The following is a 26,704-nucleotide window of genomic DNA, read 5'->3' as shown; positions in this document are numbered from 1 at the left end:
AAAAAAAAAAAAAAAAAAAAAAAAAAAAAAAAAAAAAAAAAAAAAAAAAAAAAAAAAAAGGAACTAACCTCTAGTACTGTCATATATTGAACAGTCATATCTAAGCATAAAAATGAGAATATCACAAAAATAGAAGCTTTTTTCTATTTGTCAAGAGCTAAGATTTTTCTTTTTGATCTGTTGTCAAGCTTTCAAAATAATGGTGTACCGTACAAGTATGTTCATGGTTTTACGGGAAAAAAAATTATATATCCAACCAAACATTGCACTTCTTACATATTTGGTGATAGAATTGGAAACAAAATCCATTTCTTAGCTTCATGAGGTGAAGAATTTTCCAACTCAGCCATTTCCAAGGAGCTCTCTACCATCTTCTCTGACCATGAGGCAATCAATTCAAATCCTGTGCACATCCAAGAGCTATTATCCTCCATGTTAAATGAGACTATATAATATAATTCTCTCGTTTCCCTTTACTTCTGCCTAAATGAAGGGAGATTTATCAACTTGGAATATTTGAACATGTAAGCTCATAAAACTTCAAATAAATTGAACAAAATAATGGGTGCCAAATCCATTATATCTGGTATTTTAAACTCTGATCGCTGTTTAGGAAGTAATATGTCAGCATATCAGAGGTAACCTAATCACATGATCATATATACACAAACCTCAAATGGCCAAAGAGAGAATGAGAGATAATATCTTAAATATTTTCACCTTTCACAGGATCTTCCGAGGAATACCACTCACTCCATGGGCAGTCATCATCCCATTGCCCTTTTCCACTAGTACCAACGGCACTTTCGTATACTGATTCTGTCATCTCAGCATCATCTCTGCGGATGTCGTCATCATCAGATAAGAGAATTTTGAAGGTCAGCTTCATGGTAAAATGGACTTTGAAGAGATTCATCGAAATGTCCATGGAGGAGTAGGCCTTCAAAAAGAGAAAAATTATATAGTTTTGGGAAAACTAAGAATTACATTAAGAACTCTAGCTTCTAATATGCAGCAGGCAAAAGAAAAGTATGAAAAGAAAAAAGAAAGATATTTGTAAAGATCAAACATGTGAATATAACGAATAATAGGAGGTTACATGGAAATTAGATAAGTTCACCCCACATCAAGATTCTTTTTTTACTTTAATGGAGAAATATATAAGATGGGGAAAATTCATAAATTGTAAATACCTACTTGTGACATAGCTATAAAACAATATTTGGTTCGCTAGGCCCAAAATATATTTCAGACCTTAAATATCTCTCCTATGTGTTCTTGTGAAGTTAAATCAGAGTCTAATTTTTTTATTTTAAAAAAAAAAAAAAAAAAAAAAAAAAAAACAACTTAGTTGTAAAGGAAAAATGAACAGGTATGCTAAGAAAAAGAGAAGGTGCAATAGTGACAATGTGAAGTTCAAGAATTAAGGTGATGGTCTGAGAAAAACTAGCAAGAAATACAAGCATCCATAGAACTTACAAACTTTGAAACAAACAACTCATATAGTCCTTCCAAATGCATAAGTTTTATTGGCACTTGGGTACCAATGCGATCTGCTTCAAATCTCCTAGTAAAAGTTGTTCCCATATTTTGGATACCAATATATGCTTTTCGCGATGGATCATGCACTGGAACAAAAGCTGGCCAAAAGCTGCATTCACACATAGAAATAGATATTGTCCAAGACACTTTATAGAAATCTTGCATGTTATCCAATATCAAAATGTCAAAGGTTCAGGTAAAGAGCAGGAAAAAAAAAAGAAACAAACAAACAGCGGCCATGAATTACCACAAGATTGTAATCTTTTTGAGTTTATTAATCTAATGGATCATTAAAAAAAAACACTTCATCAAGAGTTCCATATAAGAAATTTCAACATCAGAGCTCCACCTGGAACAGTTTGTCAAAGCAATGGCAACTGCACTTAAAAGCTTGCTGGCCTCAGGTGAATCGAGAATTACGCCACTAATACTTTGAGGAGCAATCACCTGGTGGTATATATAGAAAATATCTATAAAATATGTGAATTTATTAATATTTCATACAAACTGCAAAACATGGGTACTAACGTACCAAAAACTCTTGTACCCCAAAGCATAACTGTAATTCATGCAAGCTTAATTCCCAGTCCACAACTTTGCCTGTCGAGTAGAAGTAAGTGCATAATGGTGGCTCGTCAACACATGAAACTAAACTAATAAATTTTATGGGAGAATTCTCTAGTACCATGATTGCTATTTCCAAAGTAATACTCCATCGAATAGTTTTTATTATCACACTTAAGATCAGATTTAACCTTATATAGGTTAGTTGAGATTTCTAACGGAGTTGCATCCTTTTTCTGCAGACAAGTAATAAAAATAGCATGAAATTATTAAAAAATAAAAAATATATTAATAAAATGATAAGTGATTAAGAAAATAGGCGGCAGAAAATTGCATGCGGCCACCCAAGAATACTAAAATGCCAGACGTGCTCTTAAGAATAGCAAATCATATGCAATGTGGTAGATAGATATTTCACTAAGACTCTTTAAATACTCTATTGGATTGGATAAATCATCCCAATGAACAGCAACAATGATGGGCGGGCAAAAAAAGAGAAAAGAAAAGATAACCTTCCAACTAGATAATCATACAGACATCATTTTATTTTCTATTGAATAATGGTAATAATAATTTTTCGAACAAATTCCATCTGAAGATGCCGCGAAGAATTTTAGAAAATAAATGAATGAAAGAAAAATACAAAATAATGAAGCTAATAATAATACACCTATTCTAGGAGGCAAGGAAAACAAAAAGTGAAGCTTTTGAGGTATTGAGAACATTCAAAGAAAATTATCTCCCCCCAATATCAAAATAACCTATTTGCAGGATAATTGAAATGTAATCTTGTATAATAGTTTCAGAAACATAGAAGATGGAAGAGCATGGCCTTCAGAGAAAAATTACTTACCAACAAATTATTTGGACCATCAGACATCCATTGTCGACAAACTGCCTCTATTTCAGAAATGAATCTTAAGAGAAAATAAACATGACAATTAGAACAAGTTCCACCTGATACAACTTACAAAGTGAGGTAAAATAAATCATGATATCCTCTACTTTTATCTTGTTTTTTAGCCCACTGAGAAATTGTCCTCTATTGAAACGAGTCTCTCCTAATAGAAGAACTTTCTCTTCAGTTCAAGGAGAGTTTACTCTACAAGTTGAAAGAGGTTTAGTACAGAGAGCTTCTACTTGTACATTTTCCATCACCAAATAGAGAAAAGTCTCGGCGAGTTTAGTGTTCAATTTAATTGCAATCGGACTTAAAATCTAAAGAGATACATAGTAATGACGAGAGACAGTACTCCTGTAATCTCGATTCATCAAGAGGTTAGAGAAGCTACCTTTCCCATGTTGACGCAATAGTAAAATCATCGAAGTGCTCAACCTGAACAAATGCCACACAAATGAAGAAAATACTCAGTTCCTATACTCCGGTCGGCTAAAATTGAGATCAGTACATTCCTAAAGACCAATAAACCTCCAGAGTGCCTCAAAAGAAAAATGAATCGAAATGCCAAAGCAAATTGCCATTATCGTAAGCTATTATGGTCCAAAACAAGGAGGAGCATAAGAAGGCAATTTACGATGTTGAATGATCAATAAGAGTTAACAGGAGAAAAGTAGAAAAACACACCTCCTCGTCTTCCATGGCTTCATCTCCTCCATTAGATTCAGCCTTGCTGGAGGACGCCATTAGAGATCTGATGGAGTAAATCGCGGCTCAAATCATGCAAATTGGATCAGCGGAATGCAGAAGTCAGAGAGATTTCTCTTGTTAAGTTACAATACGAAAAAACAAACGAAAATGATTCGAGAATTGCGAGGAGAGAAAAGAGAATCAGGAACAACTGGTATGCTTCAGCTGAAATGAGATAATTTTCAGATAATCTCCCTGTTCTTCTTCACACGACGAACTTTCAAAGTTCAGATTTCAGAAAACGAAAGAAAATGGGTATCTTAATCATCAAACTGCTTTTGAACATGTTTTTTAGGCCAATTTCTTCCTTAAATTCTTAAAAACTTCCACTCCAATTTATATTTTTTCTTCATTATTTTACCGCTAAAGGTATGCAGAATTGGGTTGAATTTGAGTTATGTTTTTTACATCTCATTCTAAAAAAAATTATATTTATCCCGCGTTATCATAAATATACCTACAGTACATTTCAATTATCAAACATTTTTTAATTACAACATATCACTAACAATTGCAAACGTTATATATTTTTTTAATTTTCATAATAAATGAAAGTAAAGTTTTCACGTCGAGTTAACCTAACAAAAAAAATCAACGTGCAAACCAATCATAATTTAGGGCTCAAATTTACTGTCTGATTACATAGGAAAAATTAAATCGTATTTTAGGTCATCACTAATGGTACATGATTTCTTGGATCTCTACATGTCAATTGGGATCAGGATAGACAATCTTAATCTAGGATAATTCACAAGTAATATACCTCGTTTTTAAAAATAAAGTTGTCACCTCAAGGTCGTTGTTGCTCCGTACATATATACGCATAACAAGGTCACAACGTACGAGACACAAATAGGGTTGAGAAAACTGACCATGGTCGACTCAAAATTTCATGTTTTTTAGAACTATTAAATGAACACTACTCTCCACAATGATATGATATTGTCCATTATATGAGTGTAAGCTCTCATGGCTTTGCTTTAGGCTTCCCCAAAAGGCCTCATACCAATGAAGTTAGTATTCCTTACTTATAAACCTATGATCACACCCTAAATTAGTCGATGCGGGACTTCCATCATCCAACAAGAACGTTCAAAACCATATTGTTCGAACTCTCGAATCAAAAAATAAATTATTTTTTAAATAAAAATATGTAATTACAATTATAATTAACAATATCAAAGATCAATTAAAACAATTAAAAATATACAATTCACCCAGATATTTAAATTTGGAACCAACTGAATTTATAATTGGAAATATACCATGCCATTTTATCGTTTAGATACAGTTTTTTTTTTTTTTTTTTTATAATTTCACTCTTTTAAAAGTTCTCAAATTCATTTATTATATTTGCGGTTGTCAATCCGGGGCCAGTATCTGGCCCACTGGCTTTAGTTGGGCTTTCCTACTCGTTGTTGGCCCAATTGGTTGGAAGTGGGCTCAGAAACTCGACGAAGCCCAGGTGTTGGCATCCACTTGTACTCCGTTTTATAACGGGTTCCTGGGTTGAACCGACCCAGCCCATCTCCTCCTACTGTTCTCTCTCCGTTATCCACTGCAGACATAAAAAAAACATAATAAAAATAATTCAGTATATTTATTAATTTATTATCTATATTTACGCTTAAATTGACAAATATTCAAATTTTAATTATCAATATTTTGATTAATTCAATTATATTTAAGTCAAATTAACTTTCTTAAAAATAAAGTAAATTTTTGGGGGTAAAAGTATAAAGTAATTTTTTCGTTAATAAGTGATTCACCTATTTAAAATTTCTTAAGAAAACCTCTCCAATTTTAACCGTAAATTTTTTTGTCTTCCTAAAAGCTTATGAACCGTTAAACACTGTTACTGTTAAAATATAACAAACAGTTATAACGACCCATATCCTAAAAGTTCATAAATTATATATTAACTCGTATACTTTTTAAAGAAGAGTTATAACGACCCAGATCCTAAAAGTTCACAAATTATAGATTAGCTCAGTTACCCTCTAAAGAACATTATAACTACCTAGATCTTAAAAGTTCACAAATTATAGATTAGCTCAATTGTCCTCTAAAGAATAATTATAACGACCCAGATCCTAAAAGTTCACAAATTATAGATTAGCTCGGTTACCCTCTAAAGAATAGTTATAACGACCCAGATCCTAAAAGTTCATAAATTATAGATTAGTTCGGTTATCCTCAGAAGTACAGTTATAACAACCCAGATTCTAAAAGTTTACAAATTATAGATTACCTCGGTTACCCTCTAAAAAACAATTATGACATCCCAAATCCTAAAAGTTCACAAATTAAAGATTAGCTTGGTTACCTCTAAAGAATAGTTATAACTGACTCAATCCTAAAAGTTTACAAATTATAGATTAGCTCAGTTACTCTCTAAAGATAAGCTATAACTATTCAGATCCTAAAAGTTTATAAATTATAGATTAGCCAAGTTATCCATCGAATAGTAACAAAAACAGTGTAGTAGGTTGACATCTAAGAGGTTCGGATGTTCGGGGGATGAAAATATTAAACTCATAACGATCAAAACAAGGTTAAAAGTGGAATAAAATTTACCTTGATTGGGAGGGGGAGAGACCACGTTGCTCAACTCAGATGCATGAAGGTCCGCCGGCATTTGGAAAGCAGTCTCCCAGGCGGCTTCAGCCTGCTGCTGCTGCTGCTTCATATGGAGCTCCCTCAGCCTGTTCAGTTCAGCTTTGTTTTCTTCAATTTCAGCTGCATAACATACCCGACCAAATATTAACACGAGTAATAGCTACTTCCAAACGTCGATAAACTAAAAAAAAACAGTTAAATATTACTTCGTGCCCGTAAAATTTTACGGAGATAACATAATTTGTAATGATTCAGGGACAGAGGATAAAAAACTCCGGTAGGTGGACGATCCTATTTAATCAAATATATGTAAAATAAAATTTAAAAAAAAAAACATAAAATTGAATAAATTCAAAACGTCACCGTCTCTCATGAGCTTGTTCCTCGAGCAACACAAAATCTTCTGATTCAACGTCTTTTGCTCCATTTGCAACACTTGCTGCTGGTTTTTGTACAGCTCCACTTGAGGAGATAGAATTGCTATATGTGCCTGCAATAATAATCACATGTGTATATATATATATATATATATATATATATATATTATTTTATTGATATTTGCATAAATCGAGTCGTGTTTCAACGAGAGCTCAAGATGACTTTTAAAATATTTTCTTTCACAAAAGATACGCCAAACGAGCTTTATTGGCTAAAAGCACATTAGAAGTTACCAAATTATTTGAGGTTTAGTTAATATTCGAATTAAATACATTTTGTGTTGATTCATCTACATGATCGACATGTACTTTAATTTGATTGACGTGTCTTGTTTTGATCTAAACGTCATCATCCAATATATATATATTTTTTTTTAATTTAACAAATTTAAATTATTTTTAATCATTAAGTGTATAACGACTAAAATTAATTTCTATAAAATTTAGAAATGGGAATAAGAACATTTCAACGGTCGAAAATCGAAAAATCATAATATAAAATTTCAAATTCAAGAAATTGAAAATTTAAATTAAAGTTTTAATTCCTAAATTCAAAATTTTTTATATTTATTTTTCATTATTTTCGTTAATAAATTTAAATATATGAAGAATTTTTAAACCTTGGGAAAATAAAAAAATTGTGAAAAAATGAACCATTCTAAGCCAGTATGAAAAAAAATACCTCCAAGGCTTTCAGCTTCCTTTCCATGTCTGCTACATATTGAACCTTTTTCAGCCTTGATTTTTGAGCTGAAACACGATTCGACATTATTCTACGAGAAAAAAAAATCCTAATTAGAAAAAAGAAAAAAACTGCTTATAAAAAAGAAAGAAGAAACGTTCTATGAGCAGACTGTTCGACAGCTTGAAATAAACCCTAATTGAAAGAGAAAAAAAAAAGAGTATACGAATCAGTACGAGCAGACCACTCTGTTTGATAATTATTTGATTAAAAGCTTATTTTTTAGTATAAAATTTAAAAAAAAAAAAAAAAAAAATCCGACCAAAATTTTAAAAAATTTCCAAAATTGTTTGTTAAATTTAAAAATCCAAACATAAAATTAAATCCAAAATGAAAAAAAAAAAAATGGGTTCACCGTTTGAGTTTCCTCGGATCCATATTAGGGTCAACACTCCGACCAAACAAGATCTGCTCAGAATTCCCGCCGTCGCCGACATTCCCCTTACCGTCGCTGGAGCTCATCTCTCCGCCGCCAATCTTACTGAAACGAGACAACCCATTACTCCACCGACCATCCGCCACCTTCGCGCCGCTGCTCGCTGCTTCATCTTGACTACCCACCACAAAAGACCTCCGCCACGCCGACACCGAATTATCGTTCATTACACGACGGTCGTCGGCGCCGCCGTTACTCGGCGAGTTCGAAACAGTCGCAGAACACATCTCCATAATCCCTTGAAAGTTGCATGGATGATGATTTTTCTCCAAATTATAATCTTCCATCTGAAACAAATCCAAGAACAAATTGAAGCCAAGAACATGATGAGAAAATTAAGAACAAAAAACAATTAATTTTTTTTTAAATTTCAAAATATTTTTTATGTAATAATTATTAAAATGGGTTTTTTCTTACTGATCTTTCTCCCACAGAATCCGAGAGAAAAAAAAAAAGCTTTAATTTTGAACAAAAATGGAGTTTATAAAATGTTTGTCTGGCCCTCAATTTATACACGGAAAAAACACCAAACTTTACCATATATTCCTTATATACTTTTATTTCTCCTACCCACCTCTAATATAATATTTCATTAATTATTTCTTTTATTTCTAATTTTTACGTCGATTATTGTTAAAAGTTTTGATTTTTACGGGCGAGCTTTTTAGTAGATATTACATTCTGCTATTGTGTTTGAGCCACGTGGATCGGATTTTGACGATGAATTTGAAAATGAGTAATATGATGTATCTATTGAATATGACGTTTAAGCGGGAAATCTATGGATCGTAATAAATATGTCGAAATTAAAAAATGGCACGTGGAAAAGAAAAAAAGATAAAGAGAAGAAGACGACGATAGTCAATAAGTTGCCGATCGCGAGGACCGTTATAGGGAAATATTTTGCTATTAATCGAAATTATACATGTCCATAAATTATAAATTCTCATTTTTATGTGTTAAATAATAATAAATAAATGAAATTGTTTTAATTTTTTTAAAATTTTAATATAATTTCCAATGACAAATTTAAATCGTTTTTACAAGTGATAAAAATGTAAGAACAAAATCAAGATTTTGTTTTTTTTTAATACTATATTAAACACCTTTAATTTATTTACAAACGTAACATTCAATATTTCTTAATAAATTAAATTCAACAATATTTTAATAATCATTAAATATAAACTTTACCAATAAATTATTTAATTTGAGCATAACTCAACTGAAAACATTTATATCGGATCGAAAGTTTGAACTCTCATCTCCATTATTATTGAACTAAAATAATAATACGAAAGTATTGTCCACTTTGGCCTGTTATGTATCGCCGTCAGCCTCATAGTTTTAAAATGTGTCTAGTAGAGAGAGGTCTCCACACCCTTACGAGAAATGTTTTGTTTCCCTCTCTAACCGACGTGAGATCTCACAATCTACCCCATAGGAGGCCATTATCCTTGCTGACACACAGTCTTGTATCTAGTTTTGATATCATTTGTAATAACTCAAGCCTTGGCCTCTTGCGTATCGCAGTCAGTCTCATGGTTTTAAAAGTTTCCACACCCTTATGAGAAATGTTTGTGGGATCTCACAATCCACCCCCTTTGAGGCCCAACGTTCTCGTTGACATATCGCTCGATGTTCGGCTCATATACCATTTATAACAGATATTGTCTGTTTTGGCCCAATACGTATCGTCATCAGCCTTACAGTTTTAAAACGAGTCTACTAGGTAAAAATCTCTACGTTGTTATGAGAATTTACCAAACACGAGATAGAGACGTTGAAGGACTAAAAAGTAAATAAAAGAAAGAAGAGGGGTATAAGGGGAAAATTATTGATTAAAATTAGGAGAAGAAGCTAAAAAGAAAAACAGAAAAAGCTGTCAAATTTTGTGTTTATATGAAATTTGAATGCACGAGGAAGATGCTTTCATTTAATTTGGTTTGGGAAATTTTGAAACCCAAATTTGGTATTATAATCATCACAGTTGCAACCCATGCACGAGCCTGCGCCCTCTTTCCCTTCGTTACCAACGGAACTCCGCGTGCCAGCTTTCCTTCTCTCTTTCTAACTCTCCCCCCTTTTCCTTATTACCATTCTTTTTCTACTTTATTTATTTATTTATTTATTTAAACAAACTAGGGCATTTCTATGGGCAATCCATGTGGGGTATATTTATATTTTAAAATTTTATTTCATAATTTTAGGGTTGCTTTAAAATCCACGAGACTAAACGTACAAGCTAACCCACAGAATCGAACAATCAGGTCAATTCATTCGGATAATTACAAAGTTGGGTATATTAATAATGTTACCGGCATATCACACCCAATTTTATCTCCGTCACTGCTCGGAATTACAGACTTTATGACATAAATTGTTGCCTAGAAAAATGTGTGTATAAAAGTGATACATATCCGAGCACGAAAGGAATGGAGCCTAAGGTCATGGTTTTAGGTCTAATGAAATAACGAATATCATATTTTATTATTACTCAGGCTTGATTTCGTAACGTTTTTATTTCCGATAAGAACAAGGAGTTGTAGGATAGGTAACGACGTTTGATGCAAGGTCATGGAAATTTCGTAAGAGTCATAATATACATGTGATAGCGGTTCTAAAATTGGCGGGTTGTTTCATGCAACCTCCCCATCTCTCTCTCGAGATAATCATTCCACTTATCTTCACTAGAGGACGAGGGTTTCTTCATGCATTGGTGAATGGCAATGAGATATGTACAAAGCCCTTTTCGGGTCGATTAAATATTTCCTCTTCCTCTTGCATTGACGACCCTCGATTTAAAAAATATGTAAAATAAACTTCACTCCTTCCCATACACAGTAAGTAGACGAGTAATTTATTAACTGTTAATTTTGATTCTTGAATAATGTGACTCACCCCTCGGGAGAAACTTAGTTTATGGTTGGATCATAGACAAATTGTTCATTATAGAACGTACTTAAGGGTACGATGAAATTACAATGATAAAATAGACTTTTGACCCACCTATAGTTATAAACAACTGAACCATGGTCTTGTTGACCTTTTTAAGTGTATTGTCAAGTGTTTTATGGTTAATGAATAAAAATTAATTTTACATCATTACCGCTTATAATTTGTAGGTTCATAATGTTCTCTCACAACCACCTGTTAAAATGATTAATTAATTAATTTTTTTGTGAACGGTTTAATATATAAGATATATTAATTATTAGTAAAAAAAATATTTAATTTACTAATTCTTAAAATTTTATTCGTAGGAGTTTTACTTAAAAGTCGTTAAGACCATTTATGAATAAACAATATAAAAAAATAAAAAATAATAATTATTAGTTTAATATATGGATAACTTTAAATAAGTTGATATGTATCGATATTTGTATTTTCGAAATTTTAATCAATGACTAAAATTTAAAAATATTATTTATTAATTTTCTAATAAAAATAATAAATATGTATAAGCTCATCTTTTTACTAAAGTAAATAAATTTTACTTTTTTAAAAAAATATTGTTGTGATTTTAATTATTGCATTAATTTTATAGTTTTTATTATCGGTTTATTCTCTAAATTTCATATGTTTTTTTAATATGAAATATAGGTGAAAATATATATGTTTTTTTTAAATGATAAATATAATTTTTATCAAACGTAGCGATCTTATATTTGGGTTAGATCAATCATATAATATACATGTCGTGATATTACATACAAGCTCATATCGTTAGAGCACGACTCTAGTAGAATTTAGTAAGGATTTGACCTTATACATTATCGTATAGGCACAAACCTAGTAGAATCATATCATGTACATGCAACGGTTTCACTTTATATCATAAAACATGCTAGGAATGACCCTATATGTTCTCGTGTAGGACACGACAAAATCAAATCAAATCATATGCATGCAAAAAGTAACCTTTACAAGTCGACGGCTAGAGAATAGTTGTTGAATCCTTAATAATCCTCACACAATGTCCGAACCAAACGACACAAACATACTTAAAAGCCTTATACTAAAATTCCATATAACCTATCGTAACAGCTGATTTTTCGACTGCGAAAATTATTTTCTCATTTTTTCTCTAAAATTTAAATATTAATTAAACACAAAATTAAAAGTTTTAAAGTAGAAATTAAGATTAAAAAAAATAAAAAATTTGAATGTAAAAATAAAAAGGCAGTTATGGTGTCCTTTTTTGGTGAATAGTTTCTACAAAATCTGGGGGCGCCCAAATAAAATAAATTAAAGACAAAAACATAAATGCACCAAACGAACAGCTGAGTTGTGCAAAAAAACTTAAGATGCCAACCTGTCCTCAATTAAGTGATAATTACTATGTGGGTAAATTATCCAAAATCTATATAAAATAATATTCTGAATATATATATATATATATATATATATATATATATATATATAAGATATTAATTATTATTTTATTTCAATTTTTAACCATTATATTTATTAAAGTAACAATATATATATATATATATATATATATATATATATATATTTTTTTTTTTTTTCATAACTTGTTTAGTCCACTTTTTAAAATTTGAAAACTATCCAGGTTAAATTTATAATTTAAATAAATAACATAAAATTTCTATTTTTAAAAATATATATTAAAGTCATAATTAATTCATTTTGTAAAAGTTTGAACAAGAATATAATTTTTATCCAAATTAAAAAATAAATAAATTTATAGGTAAAATGAATGATATATAAATTTAAATTAATATCAAAAGTCAAAAAAAACATGTTCCTAACTTCTATAAAATCGTTCTAACTGATTCCTTATAGGACCATTAGTAAACAAAAAAATGACATATTTGTTAATATATTTTATTATTTTTCCTGAAAATAATAAAATTTGAATTAATTTTATAATATTCAATTTTATTTGTTGTAATTGTAGTTTGTTTATTTTGCATAACAACAAAAATTATTAACTCCCTCTAATTCATATAAAATATTATTATTTTAAATTTCAGTATAAATTTAAAGGAAAGGAGGAGAAATTGAAATTTTTAATTATTATTATTAAATGATTTAGACTATGTGGTAGGGTAAGAGATGGGTCGAAATAAACCAATCCAAAAAAAATTAACATAATTTAATCTAAATTAATTTATGACCCGACCCAAAACATATGAGTTGGACGGTGAAGTTGTTAGTTATCTAAACCATATTTTTATTATATATATATATATATATATATATATATATAAATAAATAAATAAATAATGCAAATAGAATGAGATATTTAAATTTAATATTTACCTTTTTTTTCCTTGTCAATTAAGTTATAACCAATTTCCACATTTGGATTTTTTTTATATATTTTTATTTTTATTCTGAAGTCATTTTCCCTACATTTATTGTTTTTAGTTTTTTTCTTTTAATAGAAATATAATTTTGCTCAATTTTTTATATTATTATTATTATTATGGATTTAAGATTAATATGGCTCTAATTCTTAAGTTGAAAGGATTGAATAACAGCCATTGAATTTAGGGTAAAAGAATTTGACCGTGGAGATTGAATGGAAAGAATTTTGGGATTTTAATTTAATTGAAAAAAGATCCCGTCGAAAATATTAGCCGGGCGAGCTACTCACGTGATTCAAGATGAACGCTATATATATATATATATATATATATATATTTTAAACCACATGTTTCGACTTCTTGTAGCTCCATGATTGTCACGTCACTGTCAAGCCATCTAGAATTTGAACGTTGCGATTGACACAGTGACATGTCATCACAGAAAATGATATGAGATTTTTTTCTTTAGCTAAACGAGATAGAAGATAAAGATCGTATTCTCTTTAATTATGTAGCTCTCGATCCCGCCAAATCTCCGCAAAGCTCACTTTTTATATTAAATATATATATTTCTTTATTTTAAAAATTACATTTTTATTTATGGAATATTATTGAATTTATTAGGTTCTACATTATTGAAAAATAAAATATTAATAATTATTAAATAATTGCAAATTTGGTGGGAGCAGTAAAAATAAAGAACAATAATTACGACATATAACAATTGCTTGGTAACCAATTATTGAGGAATATATTTAAATTAATTTTTAATGAAGATTAAGAGTGAAATTTTATGGATAGATTATATATTTTAATACTTTAAGATTAATAATTTTGTCATTTTCTGTTGACTAATTAATTTTGTTATATTTTTTTAATTTAACAAAGTTTTCAATTAGACATCAAAATTAAAATTACACAAATTCACACATTACACGAACCATAGCTGTCCACGTCAGGTGGTTCGCTAAATCCTTAGGCTCAACCCCCGCGCCGGCGTCAGCGTGTACGCTCTAGCCGAGCCCCCACCATGGCTAGTTCTCAGTTGGGTCTGTTGACCGTTTATCCACTCAGGTCCCCATCTTTTCTGTCACGATTCAGTACACTTTCCGTCTCTTTAAACTCCATCTCTGCGCCGAACTTGCGCTCCGGTTCCTTCGTTTTCAGATTTCGGTCGAACTTCAATCTGAAAATCCGCCGGAAACAGTATCCAGTTGCGGCGGCTATGTTGTTGCCTGATAATCCGGTGGTCTCCGACATCTGTGCCAGTGTCTTGTCCGGTGCAGTCGCTTTTTCTTTGCTTCGATTATGGGCGGAAACGGCTAAGCGCGGCCTTGATCAGGTTCTATTTCTTTTGTTCACTGATTTGCTGTTCTTGTGGTTGACTTCGTTTCTTCTTTGGGCAGTTGATTGATTTCTACTAAATTTAGGATGCTACGCGATAAGTTTTGCTCTGATCGAGGAAAAGAAAGTTTATCCATGTTAGGAATCCAAATAAGGCAACTCATTACTACAGGGGGAATGCTTTTAGTTTATGATTTAACTCTTGGGCTTGGGTGCGTTAAGTTTTTTTTAGCAAATACCAAATGTTTTGATAATTTGATTCTGCTAGTGCTTTTGGGCCATAACGCTCATGTTTGTGGGGCACTTTTAATCTTTTCTTCACTTTTTTGCAAAAGCACTTTGATCTCATTGATTTTAAGTGATAAGTGTCATAATCGCTATTAGATTAACATAGATCAATAGTTAATCCAAGTATAATTCAATAGATATAACAATCGTTATCGTTTTAAAGATGGATGGTTTGATTCGTTATTCGTTCGTGATTGAATTCAGAAAGAAAGAAAACAGAACTTTTGTGAATTTTTTAGTTAGAATTTTGACAAGTTATCACATGATTTATTGGATAAACAATGATTGTTATGCATATTCTGTTCTTGACTGTAGTATTAGTACTGATATACCATAAGGAAACGATGGTTAAGTTCAAGTAGGCATATGCTCTGTGCACATTGCTGATAAACAATCATTGTTATGCATATTCTGATATTGGAAAATGCTTAATTGTCAAGGCATCAAATTGTGGAAATCCAACTTTCCTATTGTGATCTCCCACATCGGTTGGAGAGGAGAACGAAACACCTTTTATAAGGGTGTGGAAACCTTTCCCTAGCAGACACGTTTTAAAGTCTTGAGGGAAAGCTCGAAAGGGAAAATCCAAAGAGGACAATATCTGCTAGCGATGGGCTTGGACCGTTACAAATAATATCAGAGTCAGACACCGGGCGATGTGCCAGCGAGGAGGCTGTTCCTCGGAGGGGAGTAGACACGAGGCAGTATGCCAGTAAGGACGCTAGGCCTCGAAGGGGGTGGACTTGATGGGGGTCCCAAATCGGTTGGGGAGGAGAACGAAACACCCTTTATAAGGGTGTGGACACCTTTCCCTAACGTACGTGTTTTAAAGCTTTGAGGGGAAGCTCGAAAGGGAAAGCCCAAAGAGAACAATATTTGCTAGCGGTGGGCTTCGGCCGTTAAACCTATTTTGATCTTTTGTCAAAGGAATTTACTTACCTATACTTGGTTCAGAAATTGAACAGGAAGCTTGTTCATATAAGCATTGGGCTTGCTTTCATGCTTTGCTGGCCTATGTTCAGGTGACCTTAAGACTGAAAAAATGTTAATTCTGCTGCCCCTTCTCTTGCTATCTGTACTTGCACAGATATGGTTGAATCAAATGTGGCTATACTCCTTATTGCAGTTCTGGTCGTCGAGGAGCGATATTGGCCTCTCTAGTTCCCGGTGTCAATATAATACGAATGCTTGTCTTTGGATTGGGAATCGTGAAAGATGAGGCCACAGTAAAGTCAATGACCAGATATGGAGACTACAGGTACAACTTCGTAAGAACATAATCATGTTAGATAAGTTTTTGGGGTGCCTGTGTGTTAGTTGATTTGAGCTTCCTATCAAGATCAATCTCTGGCTATACATACAGTTAACCAAATGAATGCTGTCTTCCTTGGTATTGCGAGTTCTTTGGCTGTTAAAATGAAGTATATAGCTTATGTAACAGCTTAAATCCAAGCCCACCGTTAGCCGATATTGTCTTCTTTGGACTTTCCCTTTCGGGCTTCCCTTCAAAGTTTTTAAACGTGTATGCTAGGGAGAGGTTTCCACACCCTTATAAAGAATGCTTCGTTCCCCTCTCCAACCGATTTGGTATCTTACAATTTACTTCTCTTTGGGGTTCAGCGTCCTCGTTGGCACACTGCTTGATGACCACCCCTTCCGTGCTCAACCTCCTCATTGACTGACTCTGATACCATTTGTAATAGCTCAAGCCCACCGCTAACGAATATTGTCCTCTTTGGGCTTTCCCTTTCGGGCTTCTCCCAAGGTTTTTAAAACTCGTCTGCTAGGGAGAGGTTTCTACACCCTTGTAAAGAATACTTCGTTCCCTTCCTCAATCGATGTAGTATCTCCATCGTTGATTGTTTGAGAAGCAAAACTATCCATTAGTTCGATGCTTTTGGAAGGCTTTTGGTCCAATTGTCATATCATTTACTAATTCCATATGGCTGAAAATTAGTGGTTGTTAGTATTTATACTCCTGTACAACACTAGTACACGAAATGTTCTCCACCAAGAGAATGCCACAGAATAAGAACTATTATGTGCATACAGATGTTGGATGATACTCACAAAAGTGGTGAGCTTTATTTCTTCATTTTGGACATCCGTTAATCAAACCTTTTGAAATTATCAGCTTGGTCTTATTCTTTTGGATTCGAGTCGTTTTCGACGAGTAGTTGAGGACGCCTTTTGTGTGCCATTGTACATACTTTTTAATTTGACCTGCATATTTTCATCCATCAGGGAGCTATTGAAGGGACCATTGTATTATGTTGCAACAATTACATTAGTTTGCATATTCTATTGGAGGACGTCCCCCATTTCAATTGCTCTCATATGCAACTTGTGTGCTGGAGATGGTACTTTCACTTTTATCTAAGCACATATCTAGAGCTTAACCGACGCAACGACGTCAAGTCCTCGTAACATTTTTCACACGTTGCTATTTCAGGGGTGGCCGATATCGTTGGAAGACGATTTGGAACTCAAAAGATCTCATACAACAAAAACAAGTCTATAGTTGGTAGTGTAGCAATGGCATCTGCTGGCTTTCTTGCATCTGTTGGGTAATTTCTTTCGAACTCGACCATCGAGCTACGAGTTAGTCTGTTTGTGATCTTTCTTGATTGGTTTAGATATAAGAGGTTGCATTGTGAATGGCAGGTATATGTACTATTTCTCCTCGTTTGGGTACGTAGAGGGAAGCAGCAGAATGGTTTTGGGATTCTTAGTTGTGTCTCTTGCCTCAGCATTGGTTGAGTCTCTCCCCATTAGCACTGAGATTGATGATAACCTCACTGTTCCACTCACTTCCTTTCTGGTGGGGAGCCTAGTTTTTTAGCATTTGGGGCCAACAAACAAAGTTGCTATTCCCAGAAGAATAGGGAAATTTGGGGATTTCTTACAAATCCTGCTTGTTTGTTGTGTAGTCTAGACTTTGAATAGATTTTCGGGATACCGTTCGTTCTATTGTAACGACTCTATTTTTATAACGACTCTATTTTTATGGAGACATGATCCTATTATAACAATTCTATTGTAACGATCCTATTTTTCTACTATAAAGTTGTTACCATAAGTATGACGTGATAGAAACTTTCATTTTAAATAGTTCATAAACAATATCATGGACTTATACGTCAAAAATAAAATCTTTAAATCAAACCAACAAAATTTGAGAAACAAAAATAATAATAAATAAGTTACAAAAATTAGGAAATAAAGTAATGTCTCGTGCTAACCTAAGACTAATAAGCAAAATAAAAATGTAGCTACCCTAATACTGGTTTCACGAGCTCTAATGTGACGTCGTCGTCATTCGTACACTGTGTCTCGCCTTTACTTAAAATGTAAAAGTATGACTTGAGTATTTTAACAAACACTTAGGGGAGTAAAGAATGCAAACACATGCAACATGAGGACCTTTTCTTTTATCATAGTATATCATGACCTTAGACAGCTATCTCATCTGGGCGAGGTTGGGTGTGTAGTACTTGTCTCCACATGACCCACATGTGTTAGAATGGACCCACCAGGTGGGCTTGCACACCCCCTAACCCTCGCTTGCTGAACCAACACTCACTAATGGGCTCTTTGCCAAACACCACGGAGGGGGAAGGGCTGTCAATACATCATGATAAATATAATGTCATGAGTCATATATCATATTGCACACATCCATACAAATTATAGTGGGAAAGTATCCCAATGCACGTGTCACATAAAATCGCATGAGATTCCCATAAATTATAGTCATGACATTATAAGTGATGCAAAACAAACCTCCAACGTCTCTAACATAGTAAGTGTGTGAATTATGCTAACATAATATCTGTGCAATTTCTATTACATAACTTAGCTTCGATGACATTTTCGACGAACATTTATGCATTATAGTGTCCAAATTTCATAATACTATTATATATCAAGGCATGATCATATCATGGTTTATCAATAGCATAACATAGCTCATCATGGTGTAACATGACATAGCATGACATAATGTAGCATATCAATACATAGCGTATAATATCATATTTTCTAAAGGTTAAAAAATGTCTTTTATCTTTTTTATTTTTTTATTTTTAAGTTAAGAGTATTAATGCGATTTTTAAAAGTTCGTTTTATTTTTTTTTGTTTAAAGTTAAAACAGTATTAATGAAACATTTTAAAATTTAAGGATATTTTTGAAATAAAGTATTAATGGTTTTAATTTAAAACGGGTATTTTCGAAAGTTAGTATTTTTATTAATTTAGTTTATTTTAAACATAAAAATAAGTTGATAAAATATAAAATAATAAACTTATGTCAACAAATTCCGTTGTCGTCCAGCGGTTAGGATATCTGGCTTTCACCCAGGAGACCCGGGTTCGATTCCCGGCAACGGAACTTTTTCAATATTTTTTTAAATTTTAAATTATTATTTAACATATTTATTCCCCCACTTCTTCTCGATGAATCTTCTTTTTACTTCCTAGTTCTTCCCCTTTATGCAGTCATGTCGGCTCCCAATTAGCTTGGATTTGTAGTCGCTATCCATATCAGTAAGTTCAGCGATTGCTTTCTGCATTTGTCTCCGTTTCCATTGATTTGCCTGATTTCACGAACTTTCTTGTATAATCAATTTTCCAGAAATGCTTGCGTTTGATACTAGTTTGCATGATTTTAGAATGTTAATATATATATTGCTTTACTTGTTTGGTTTGGTGACCTTTACATGTTTGATAATTTAAGAATTTGTTAATCCTTCTACCGGTTCTTGCGTACTTCGATTTCGTCTTTTATTCAATTTCGGTTATTGAATGGAATGATGATTCTATAAATTGGTTTAGTCATTGTGCTGCAACATTTTTCCTGGTTATAATGTTTCCAGGTCTGTATTGAAACTCTTCCTTCTTCTAGATCCATGTCAATGCCTGATGAGGACAATGCATCATCTCAGGTAGCCTTTTCCTATACATTTGTTCTTCTTTTTCTTATTTTTATTTAGCACGTTAGTATATGAATAATGAGAAATGAAGGCAACAGCTACAATGTCTTTGTTTATGTTTATGGTATAGAACCAAAGCCTGATTTAATTGCTGATATGAAATATGCAAAGACAAGAGTACAATGGTCTAATATCACTGTTATAAACGGTTTACAAGCCTTACAGTCTAACTAGAATAACTGACAAGCAATTAATTAATCTTCACCTAATTAGCCCAATCAGTTCCTAACTAACCAAAAAGAACCTTCCCAACTGGTAAGCTCTATTTCACAGATTTCCCCCACCTCAGTTTGATGATAGTCGACCAAATTGGTTTCTAGATATGAGGAAAAGCACCCGAACTCCATTTTTGTTGTTTGTGTGATTATATCTGCACCAAAGTGTATGTGTCTATGTAAATGGATTAGAATTTCTTTAAAGAAAAAAAAAAAAAAGATTTCTAATACGTTACTCTTTGCAGTAAATTTTCTTAATTGTCGTTGGCATTTTCCAGAAATAGAATTGTCAAAAATGTGAAGTCTTGTGTGTACAATATATGATATTTCTCCCTCGATTGCTTGGATGAGTGATGTGCGTCTGGTTGGTTCTTTTGATAGATCTTATTATGTTAGCAGCGGTCTGTCAACACCTAAACCAACATGTCAAACTCAATGAATTATTTGAAAGCTCTGTCTAACTATTTTCACGTGTGAGAAAAGGCTGGTCTAATGCTAATATAAGCTTAGACATCTATATTTTCTTTAAGAGGTCATAGGTTTGAATTTCTCTACCCTACTTACGATATCATCAAGGTTTTTAAAAGGATAAAGGTGTGACCTTAAGGCTTTTTCTCTTGAAGAGGCAAGATGTAAGCCTCAAGGCCACAAAAGGAGTAGACCTCAACTTTATTTGAAAACATTATACAAATCCTAAGTTTGTATGATGAAGTAGAAATTATATAAAAGTATAAAAAAAAAACCACCCCTATAAATAGCAACTTAACCCAAAATTCTAAAAGGATATTTTTAACATGATTACTATTATCAATAATATGATTGACTTGTTCCATAGTTTTTGTCATCTATGTTTTTGGAGCATGGGTAGTAAAAGTAGTAATAATTTATAATGTCACAACTAAAACTTTTATATCTTTTGAAGAATGGGACAAATTAATATTATTCCTCCAATCATTGCATGTGGCATAAAGCCTTTAAGCCTCAATGCATTTTCACGAAGGTGTAAGTCTCTTATGGTCCATAGATGACACAAATCTTGAGGCTATAAGTTAGAGTCTTACCTCAAAGCAACCTTTTATAACATTGAATGTAGTATTCTTAAAAAAGGGCTTGCCGGAGTATGCTTGATGTGTCAAACATGCCATGAAAGCACAAGTATGGTAGTAGTGGTATTAGTGATCGCTTTTAACTTCCTTTTTTCAGGACATAGAACTAACAGAACGGGTACTTCTGTTGCTTTCTGCTTATATTTGCAGCTTTCATCTAATTTCTTTGGGGATCTCCTGGATTCCGTGATTGTTGATGTTGCATCGGAATGCCATCGAATAGCAAGGTTAGGTCTTGATCGTAACTTAGAAGAGGAAGAAGAAGAATTAAGACTTTCGGCACAGGCGCGAGTAAGAGTAGCTGATTCTAGCAATAGTAGTGAAGCAAACGGAAAATATGTAGTTGATATTTTTGGACAAAATCATCCTTCTGTTGCAAGCGAAATATTTGATTGCATGAACTGTGGTCGATCAATCGTGGCTGGGAGATTTGCCCCGCATTTGGAGAAATGCATGGGAAGGGTAACTCTCTACCCCTTAATTGATATATGTTTTGTTCACACATTCTGCTTCTATTTTTTAAATCTCTTTTCACTCTACTCATCAACTGTCTAATCTATACTATAGGGTAGAAAGGCTCGTCTCAAAGTGACAAGAAGTAGTACAGCTACACAGAGCCGGTATTCACGAGGCAGTTCTGTTTCTGCATATTCTCCTTATCCTAATTCCACCAGCACAAATCGCTTACCTAATGGAACATCTAGTCTTGCAGGGGGCGAGTACTCAAACGGTCCATCCGGAGAGCCATGAACAACAGTGCAATGGCTGAGTTATTTCAATTTAGGAAAACATACTGTAATCTGAATGTGCTCGCAGGAATTTAATGATATCTCCTGTCATGTTTTTATTTTACATGACTTCTTTGTATGGGTTATCATTACATGGGAAAAAATATGTTCTGTTTGGAATCTGGATGTATTATGGGTTCATTACTTTTGTCTGTTCCAAATTTTGACGCTGAAGATCTTGTACAGAAGTTCGAAGAAAGGAAGTTAAGTGCGACTCTAATGTCATTTCTTCAACCTTGAAATGTAATTAGAAAATTGAGTTCAATTGGTCAATCTGGATATTATTTCGATGTGGGGATCAATCTTTGATGGCTACCTGTCTAGAACATATATAATTTTTTCAATGTTTCAGATATTGTAAGATTGAGTAGAACGTGAGGATCATTTAAAAGTAGAGTATCTAGCTCCAAGTGTAGGTTCCATAAAACTTGAGTCCTTATCATACTGGATCTTCTGAAAGGGGCCACAAAGATTATAAAGACGGTTGAACTCTTGCTGTGTTCATTGTCTGACAGTTCCCAAGATATTCAGCTCTTTTGCTTGTAATTCTTTTAACAATTTTATGGAAGCAAATTGCAGGAAGGTGGTCCTAAAGGTTGCCACTCTGTGCTCAGCCACTGGAAACTAGAATGTTAATTAAGTCTGCATCAGTGGTCTCCACTCTCCACTTTCATTTGCTCGAAGATTTCAAGTCTGATTTCAGGGACCATAATTCAGTGTTTGGAAGTTTATGAGACCTGTATGGCTGACTTCTTCTATGTGCAATTGAACAAGAGTTGTGCTCAGATACGTCTCTCTCACACAAACCATTCGTATTTCTGCCATATAATTGCTTTCAATTTTGGACTGTTAAACTTTACTGTGTTTGATAATGGCTTCTTGAATTTGCCCATTTGTTTTTGAACTTCCTGTTGCATTAGCCTAGGAAAACAAAATTATTCAAAGTTACTGGTACAGTATGATTATCACTTGCATAGTTTTTATAAATATCCGAGAGAGAAATGGTAAAATACTTTGGATTATGCATAACTTTTTCCAAAACTGGAGATCAAATAATGATTAGTTTCTTTAATTTATGTAAACCACAAATTCACCACTAATGAAGTGTAGGTGCTCCACTCAGGTAAAGCAGTTTCTTTAGAAGATTTGGAGGAAAAAAGGGTCCTACATCTCTGTCCTCTCTCTCCAGAATAAACACATCATCAAACACCAAAGGTATCATCATTATCTTCATTTTTAATCATGATTAGAAACTTTATGAAGTTCTTGTAGTTATTGGCATACATGCTCTTATTTGAAAAGGTTGTCATTAGCACTAACAAAAAAGTGGGAAGTGGATTTCCTTCCTTGGCAGGAACACACAGAATAATTCATTATACGCACATCGCACTCTTTTTCTGCTTTTGTTTCATTTTCTCTTTTGGCTTTTATCCAGTATATTGTAAACCCTGTTTTTCATATCAGAATTTAGATATTATATGCTAGATGTCACTTTTCGGATGGATCTCAGAAAAAAAATTTACAGTTAAGAGGATTAAATTAAGAATCTACATGAAACTGATCATCTTAATGTCATGATAATCTATACTACTTTAGAGAGTTTTGGGTTTGTGTATTTTTTTGTAGATCACATCTATCTAAATATATTTGATATTAATTGTGAAGTATCTTTTCTCCGTGCTTGAAAGTTCATGTTAACATGTAATTATTTCAACTATTTATAGTTTTCAACTTTATTTCTACTATTTATTTGCATTACTGGCTTAAATTAAATTATTGTTTTTCTAGAACAAAGCATTGCAGTTGTGTAGTGAGAATTCTTACCTTCAATCTATAGAAAAGATTACTAATGCCTTAACGGTTAACTTAACTTGTCTTTAAGTTGACTACCAAGTTATTGTATTATCTTTTGGTGAACTTTAACATTTCTTCTTTAAAACAATCTTATCAAGTTTTCTCCAAAAGAAAAGAAAAAAAAAAAAAAAAAAAAAAAAAAAAAAACAAACAAATAAGATAATTTGAAATTTATACGATCCATAGATCATTTTCTTTTCAACTTTTAGAATTCCTCCATGTTATTTATGAACTTCCCATTGGATTGAACCAAGTTCCAAATCATAAGGTCACTCAGATGTGATTAGTTTTTGGTTACAGAATGGAACGACTTGGTTTCATATAGTTACTATAGAACTCCTTTTGTTTATATGAAGTAAACCAATTAGAATGAGCTAGAAGCAGCACAAAAAACAAGATGAAATTATGCTCCAAATGTCCTTTTGCTCCAGTGTTAATGGGGTTCTGAGTATGATGTTTTTTTCTTTTTACTGTGGGGCAGAGAGGAAAGAAAGAAACAGGGTAATAGCCAGGTGGAATAATAAAGAAAGGACCACCTTCAGGCTTATGATTGAGTAGTCCCAGAAAAAAGATAGAGAAAGAGAGAGAGGGTGGTATTATTATTTAGAGTTGTAGAGGACACTGGGAAGGTGGCTCCTAATTAGGGAAATCTTTCAAGATTTTTTGTCACCGTTGTGAAAGTTACAACATATAAAAGCTCCCACCACTCTACTCGACATGGATTTTCTGGATATGTCTTCTAAACTACAGTTACACATGAGGTGGGGTTTAAAGCAAACCCCTCGTACCCCCCTCCCCAATTACATCTTTCACTTTTCAAGTCAATTATTCTGTTTCAACTCTATTGATATTTCATGAGTTCTTTTGAGTATGTCGTGCGAATATGGATCGCGAATTCTTGAGTGTGATTCCTATTTGCTCGTTTGTGTATAGCCTAGTTGTTTCCACTAGTATACGTCCTTTCGAATTCAAATGTGGGTTGTTTTATGATTTTTGGAATGTTGCATAAAAGTCTACTTGGTCCCTATAATACAGTACGTTCAACAAAAATTTTACCTAACATCATGAGGCACTTGTGTTTGTGTTTGAGAATGGTTAGATGGAAAGGGACCAGAATGGACTTTTATGATTTGAAACTATTAAGAATACAAAAATAGGTGAGTAATAGTTTTTTATTAGGGACAAAAACAAAAATCAACCCATTATTACTGGGAGTGTATACATGGTGATATGTACATGAAAGGTGAGAGTTTATAACTCATATGTTGGATTTTGTGTTTAGTTTGTGATTAAGTTATTAAGTTTGGGATTTATTAATATTGATACGACTTTGATCTTCATACCTCTCTTGGGTCTACAAAAAGGGCTGGTCTTGTAGTTGGTGGGGTTTTTGTCAATTCATGTAGGGTATTTCTTGCTTCTTTCTTCAATGCCTTTATGCACCATAAATCCTCCGGGCATGACAGTAGCTTCCAATGTGGAATCTCATCTCCTAGCGAGTCTTCTCCTCCAATCTCTGTTACAATCACTTTACAGTCCCTGGCTGCTGCAGCCATGTTGTGCACGTACTGGCATAGTGCCTTCACTAGCTTCCTCGTCCCCATCCCCTTCCCCTCCCGATGAACCCCGTACATGAAGTAGAATCCAAATGGCTCGTAGAAATCCGGAATCGATGGTAGCTTTAGACATGGGAAGATCTTGTCTATCACCTTCGAGCTCTCCGTGTATATCAAGCATGACAATGGTGCCTTTCCAAGCCGGAGCTTGAATACCTTGTCAACAAAATTAATGAAAAAGATTAAGTATACTACTGTAACCTATCAACTTAAAAAGCTTTAGTCTTGAGTTGTAGCTTAATACTCACCTCTCCACTATTCCATACACTTAGCATTGCCCAACATTTTGGTATTACCATTTCCGATTTGCCACCATTAGTTTCGAATTTGGGAGTGGTGGCGTCGTCATCTTTATAGTAAGCAACCCACGAGCCAAGACTAAGCTTGTGTTTAAGCACATGATCGATGTCATGGGGGAAGAACTCAGTAGACGCCATGAATTTCCGATAGAGAAACTCAGCAACATCGACTTTTAGGCTAGAAATTTGTATGTTGGAAGGGAGGTGATATGGTCGGTAATGTTTTACCGGGTTCACCAAAATAGCTGGAACTCTAAAGTTGGTATATCCAAGCTTATTGATGAATAGCTTCACAGAGGCTTCATTGTCTTTCTCCGTCGCCATGTAAGCATAGTCCACATCATTGGCGACAAACCACTCCTCAAGCCGTCGAACAAGGTTGTAGCCAATCCCTCGGCGTCGAAACGACGGCGCAACTCGAAGGCCTAAAACATAGCCAACCTTAGCTCGATCTTTCGGTGCTTGGTGAACCGTAACCACCTTTATCGAGCCTTGAATCACACCAACCAACTGGTTGTCTACTTCCGCCACCTAGAGTAAACAATCCCAAAATCTTAAGTCGATAGGTTACAATATATTTAAAAGAATAAGAAGAAGAGATAGATGAAGGAGGGGGGACGGGGGAGTGGTGGGAGGGAAATACCAGCATCTTGTACAAGGGACTGTTTCTGATCCTACAAATGGGGTCACCCATTGTGTCTGTGAAGAGAAAAACTCGTTCAGATGGCCCTACCTCGCATCTTCTCTCTAGATCTTCCACTCTAGCTCTATCTGCAGATTGCCCATCATAGCTTCTTATTATCAAAATCTCCTCTTCGTATCTCATTTTTCTATGTATAAACAAAAAAAGAGAGAGAATTCTCCCCCCCCCCCCCCCCT

General features: G+C 33.4%; 5 protein-coding genes and 1 non-coding gene across 10 annotated transcripts in view; 3 read left to right on the top strand and 3 right to left on the bottom strand.

Annotated features, from left to right (window-relative positions):
- The window catches only part of LOC111452560 (rab3 GTPase-activating protein catalytic subunit), a 13,995-nt gene extending 9,923 nt beyond the window's left edge, over window positions 1-4,072 (bottom strand). The window contains exons 1-9 of one of the 2 annotated variants that reach the window (XM_023093336.1): window positions 3,692-4,072; window positions 3,399-3,442; window positions 2,960-3,023; window positions 2,228-2,342; window positions 2,075-2,142; window positions 1,892-1,989; window positions 1,480-1,651; window positions 721-940; window positions 277-403 (exon numbers count right to left, since the gene is read on the bottom strand). In XM_023093336.1, the coding sequence (XP_022949104.1) occupies window positions 277-403; window positions 721-940; window positions 1,480-1,651; window positions 1,892-1,989; window positions 2,075-2,142; window positions 2,228-2,342; window positions 2,960-3,023; window positions 3,399-3,442; window positions 3,692-3,751 (968 nt within the window). In that variant the 5' untranslated portion in view covers window positions 3,752-4,072. Of the gene's footprint in view, window positions 1-276; window positions 404-720; window positions 941-1,479; window positions 1,652-1,891; window positions 1,990-2,074; window positions 2,143-2,227; window positions 2,343-2,959; window positions 3,024-3,398; window positions 3,443-3,691 lie in introns of those variants that run through there. The other variant, XM_023093337.1, reaches the window with a different exon arrangement.
- Window positions 4,073-5,072: 1,000 nt separating this feature from the next.
- Window positions 5,073-8,472, bottom strand: LOC111452635 (basic leucine zipper 19-like). Its single transcript, XM_023093451.1, has 6 exons — window positions 8,406-8,472; window positions 7,908-8,275; window positions 7,493-7,583; window positions 6,737-6,863; window positions 6,332-6,493; window positions 5,073-5,312 (listed from the first exon to the last, which is right to left on the bottom strand). The coding sequence occupies exons 2-6, from the start codon at window positions 8,273-8,275 to the stop codon at window positions 5,149-5,151; spliced, it is 912 nt and encodes a 303-aa protein (XP_022949219.1). The 5' UTR covers window positions 8,406-8,472; the 3' UTR covers window positions 5,073-5,148.
- Window positions 8,473-14,284: 5,812 nt separating this feature from the next.
- LOC111452098 (farnesol kinase, chloroplastic-like) lies at window positions 14,285-17,967 on the top strand. The gene is made up of 6 exons (XM_023092639.1): window positions 14,285-14,666; window positions 15,911-15,978; window positions 16,083-16,214; window positions 17,201-17,316; window positions 17,409-17,523; window positions 17,621-17,967. The coding sequence occupies exons 1-6, from the start codon at window positions 14,355-14,357 to the stop codon at window positions 17,796-17,798; spliced, it is 921 nt and encodes a 306-aa protein (XP_022948407.1). The 5' UTR covers window positions 14,285-14,354; the 3' UTR covers window positions 17,799-17,967.
- Window positions 17,968-19,274: 1,307 nt separating this feature from the next.
- Window positions 19,275-19,346, top strand: TRNAE-UUC. The gene has a single exon. It is a non-coding gene; the product is annotated as a tRNA-Glu (tRNA).
- Window positions 19,347-19,410: 64 nt separating this feature from the next.
- LOC111452493 (SAGA-associated factor 11 homolog) lies at window positions 19,411-22,344 on the top strand. Of its 3 annotated transcripts, XM_023093258.1 has the most exons (5): window positions 19,411-19,501; window positions 19,831-19,899; window positions 21,419-21,730; window positions 21,836-21,888; window positions 21,973-22,344. In XM_023093258.1, exons 2-5 carry the CDS (start codon window positions 19,864-19,866, stop codon window positions 22,016-22,018), a joined length of 447 nt encoding a protein of 148 aa, XP_022949026.1. In that variant the 5' UTR covers window positions 19,411-19,501; window positions 19,831-19,863; the 3' UTR covers window positions 22,019-22,344. The 3 variants fall into 3 exon arrangements, with proteins under 3 accessions (XP_022949026.1, XP_022949027.1, XP_022949028.1); XM_023093259.1 differs by having other exon boundaries at window positions 21,836-22,344; XM_023093260.1 differs by lacking the exons at window positions 19,411-19,501; window positions 19,831-19,899 and adding an exon at window positions 20,993-21,317 and having other exon boundaries at window positions 21,836-22,344.
- Window positions 22,345-25,018: 2,674 nt separating this feature from the next.
- Window positions 25,019-26,704, bottom strand: part of LOC111452087 (probable N-acetyltransferase HLS1) — a 2,653-nt gene continuing 967 nt past the window's right edge. The window contains exons 2-4 of one of the 2 annotated variants that reach the window (XM_023092626.1): window positions 26,469-26,697; window positions 25,775-26,356; window positions 25,019-25,682 (exon numbers count right to left, since the gene is read on the bottom strand). In XM_023092626.1, the coding sequence (XP_022948394.1) occupies window positions 25,248-25,682; window positions 25,775-26,356; window positions 26,469-26,651 (1,200 nt within the window). In that variant the 5' untranslated portion in view covers window positions 26,652-26,697 and the 3' untranslated portion in view covers window positions 25,019-25,247. The remainder of the gene's footprint in view (window positions 25,683-25,774; window positions 26,357-26,468; window positions 26,698-26,704) is intronic. The other variant, XM_023092627.1, reaches the window with a different exon arrangement.

The sequence above is a fragment of the Cucurbita moschata genome, unplaced genomic scaffold, assembly GCF_002738365.1.
Source record: "Cucurbita moschata cultivar Rifu unplaced genomic scaffold, Cmos_1.0 Cmo_Scf00014, whole genome shotgun sequence".
NCBI lineage: Eukaryota > Viridiplantae > Streptophyta > Magnoliopsida > Cucurbitales > Cucurbitaceae > Cucurbita > Cucurbita moschata.
Note: the sequence above shows the minus strand (reverse complement) of the source record. Positions and strands in the feature narration are given on the sequence as shown.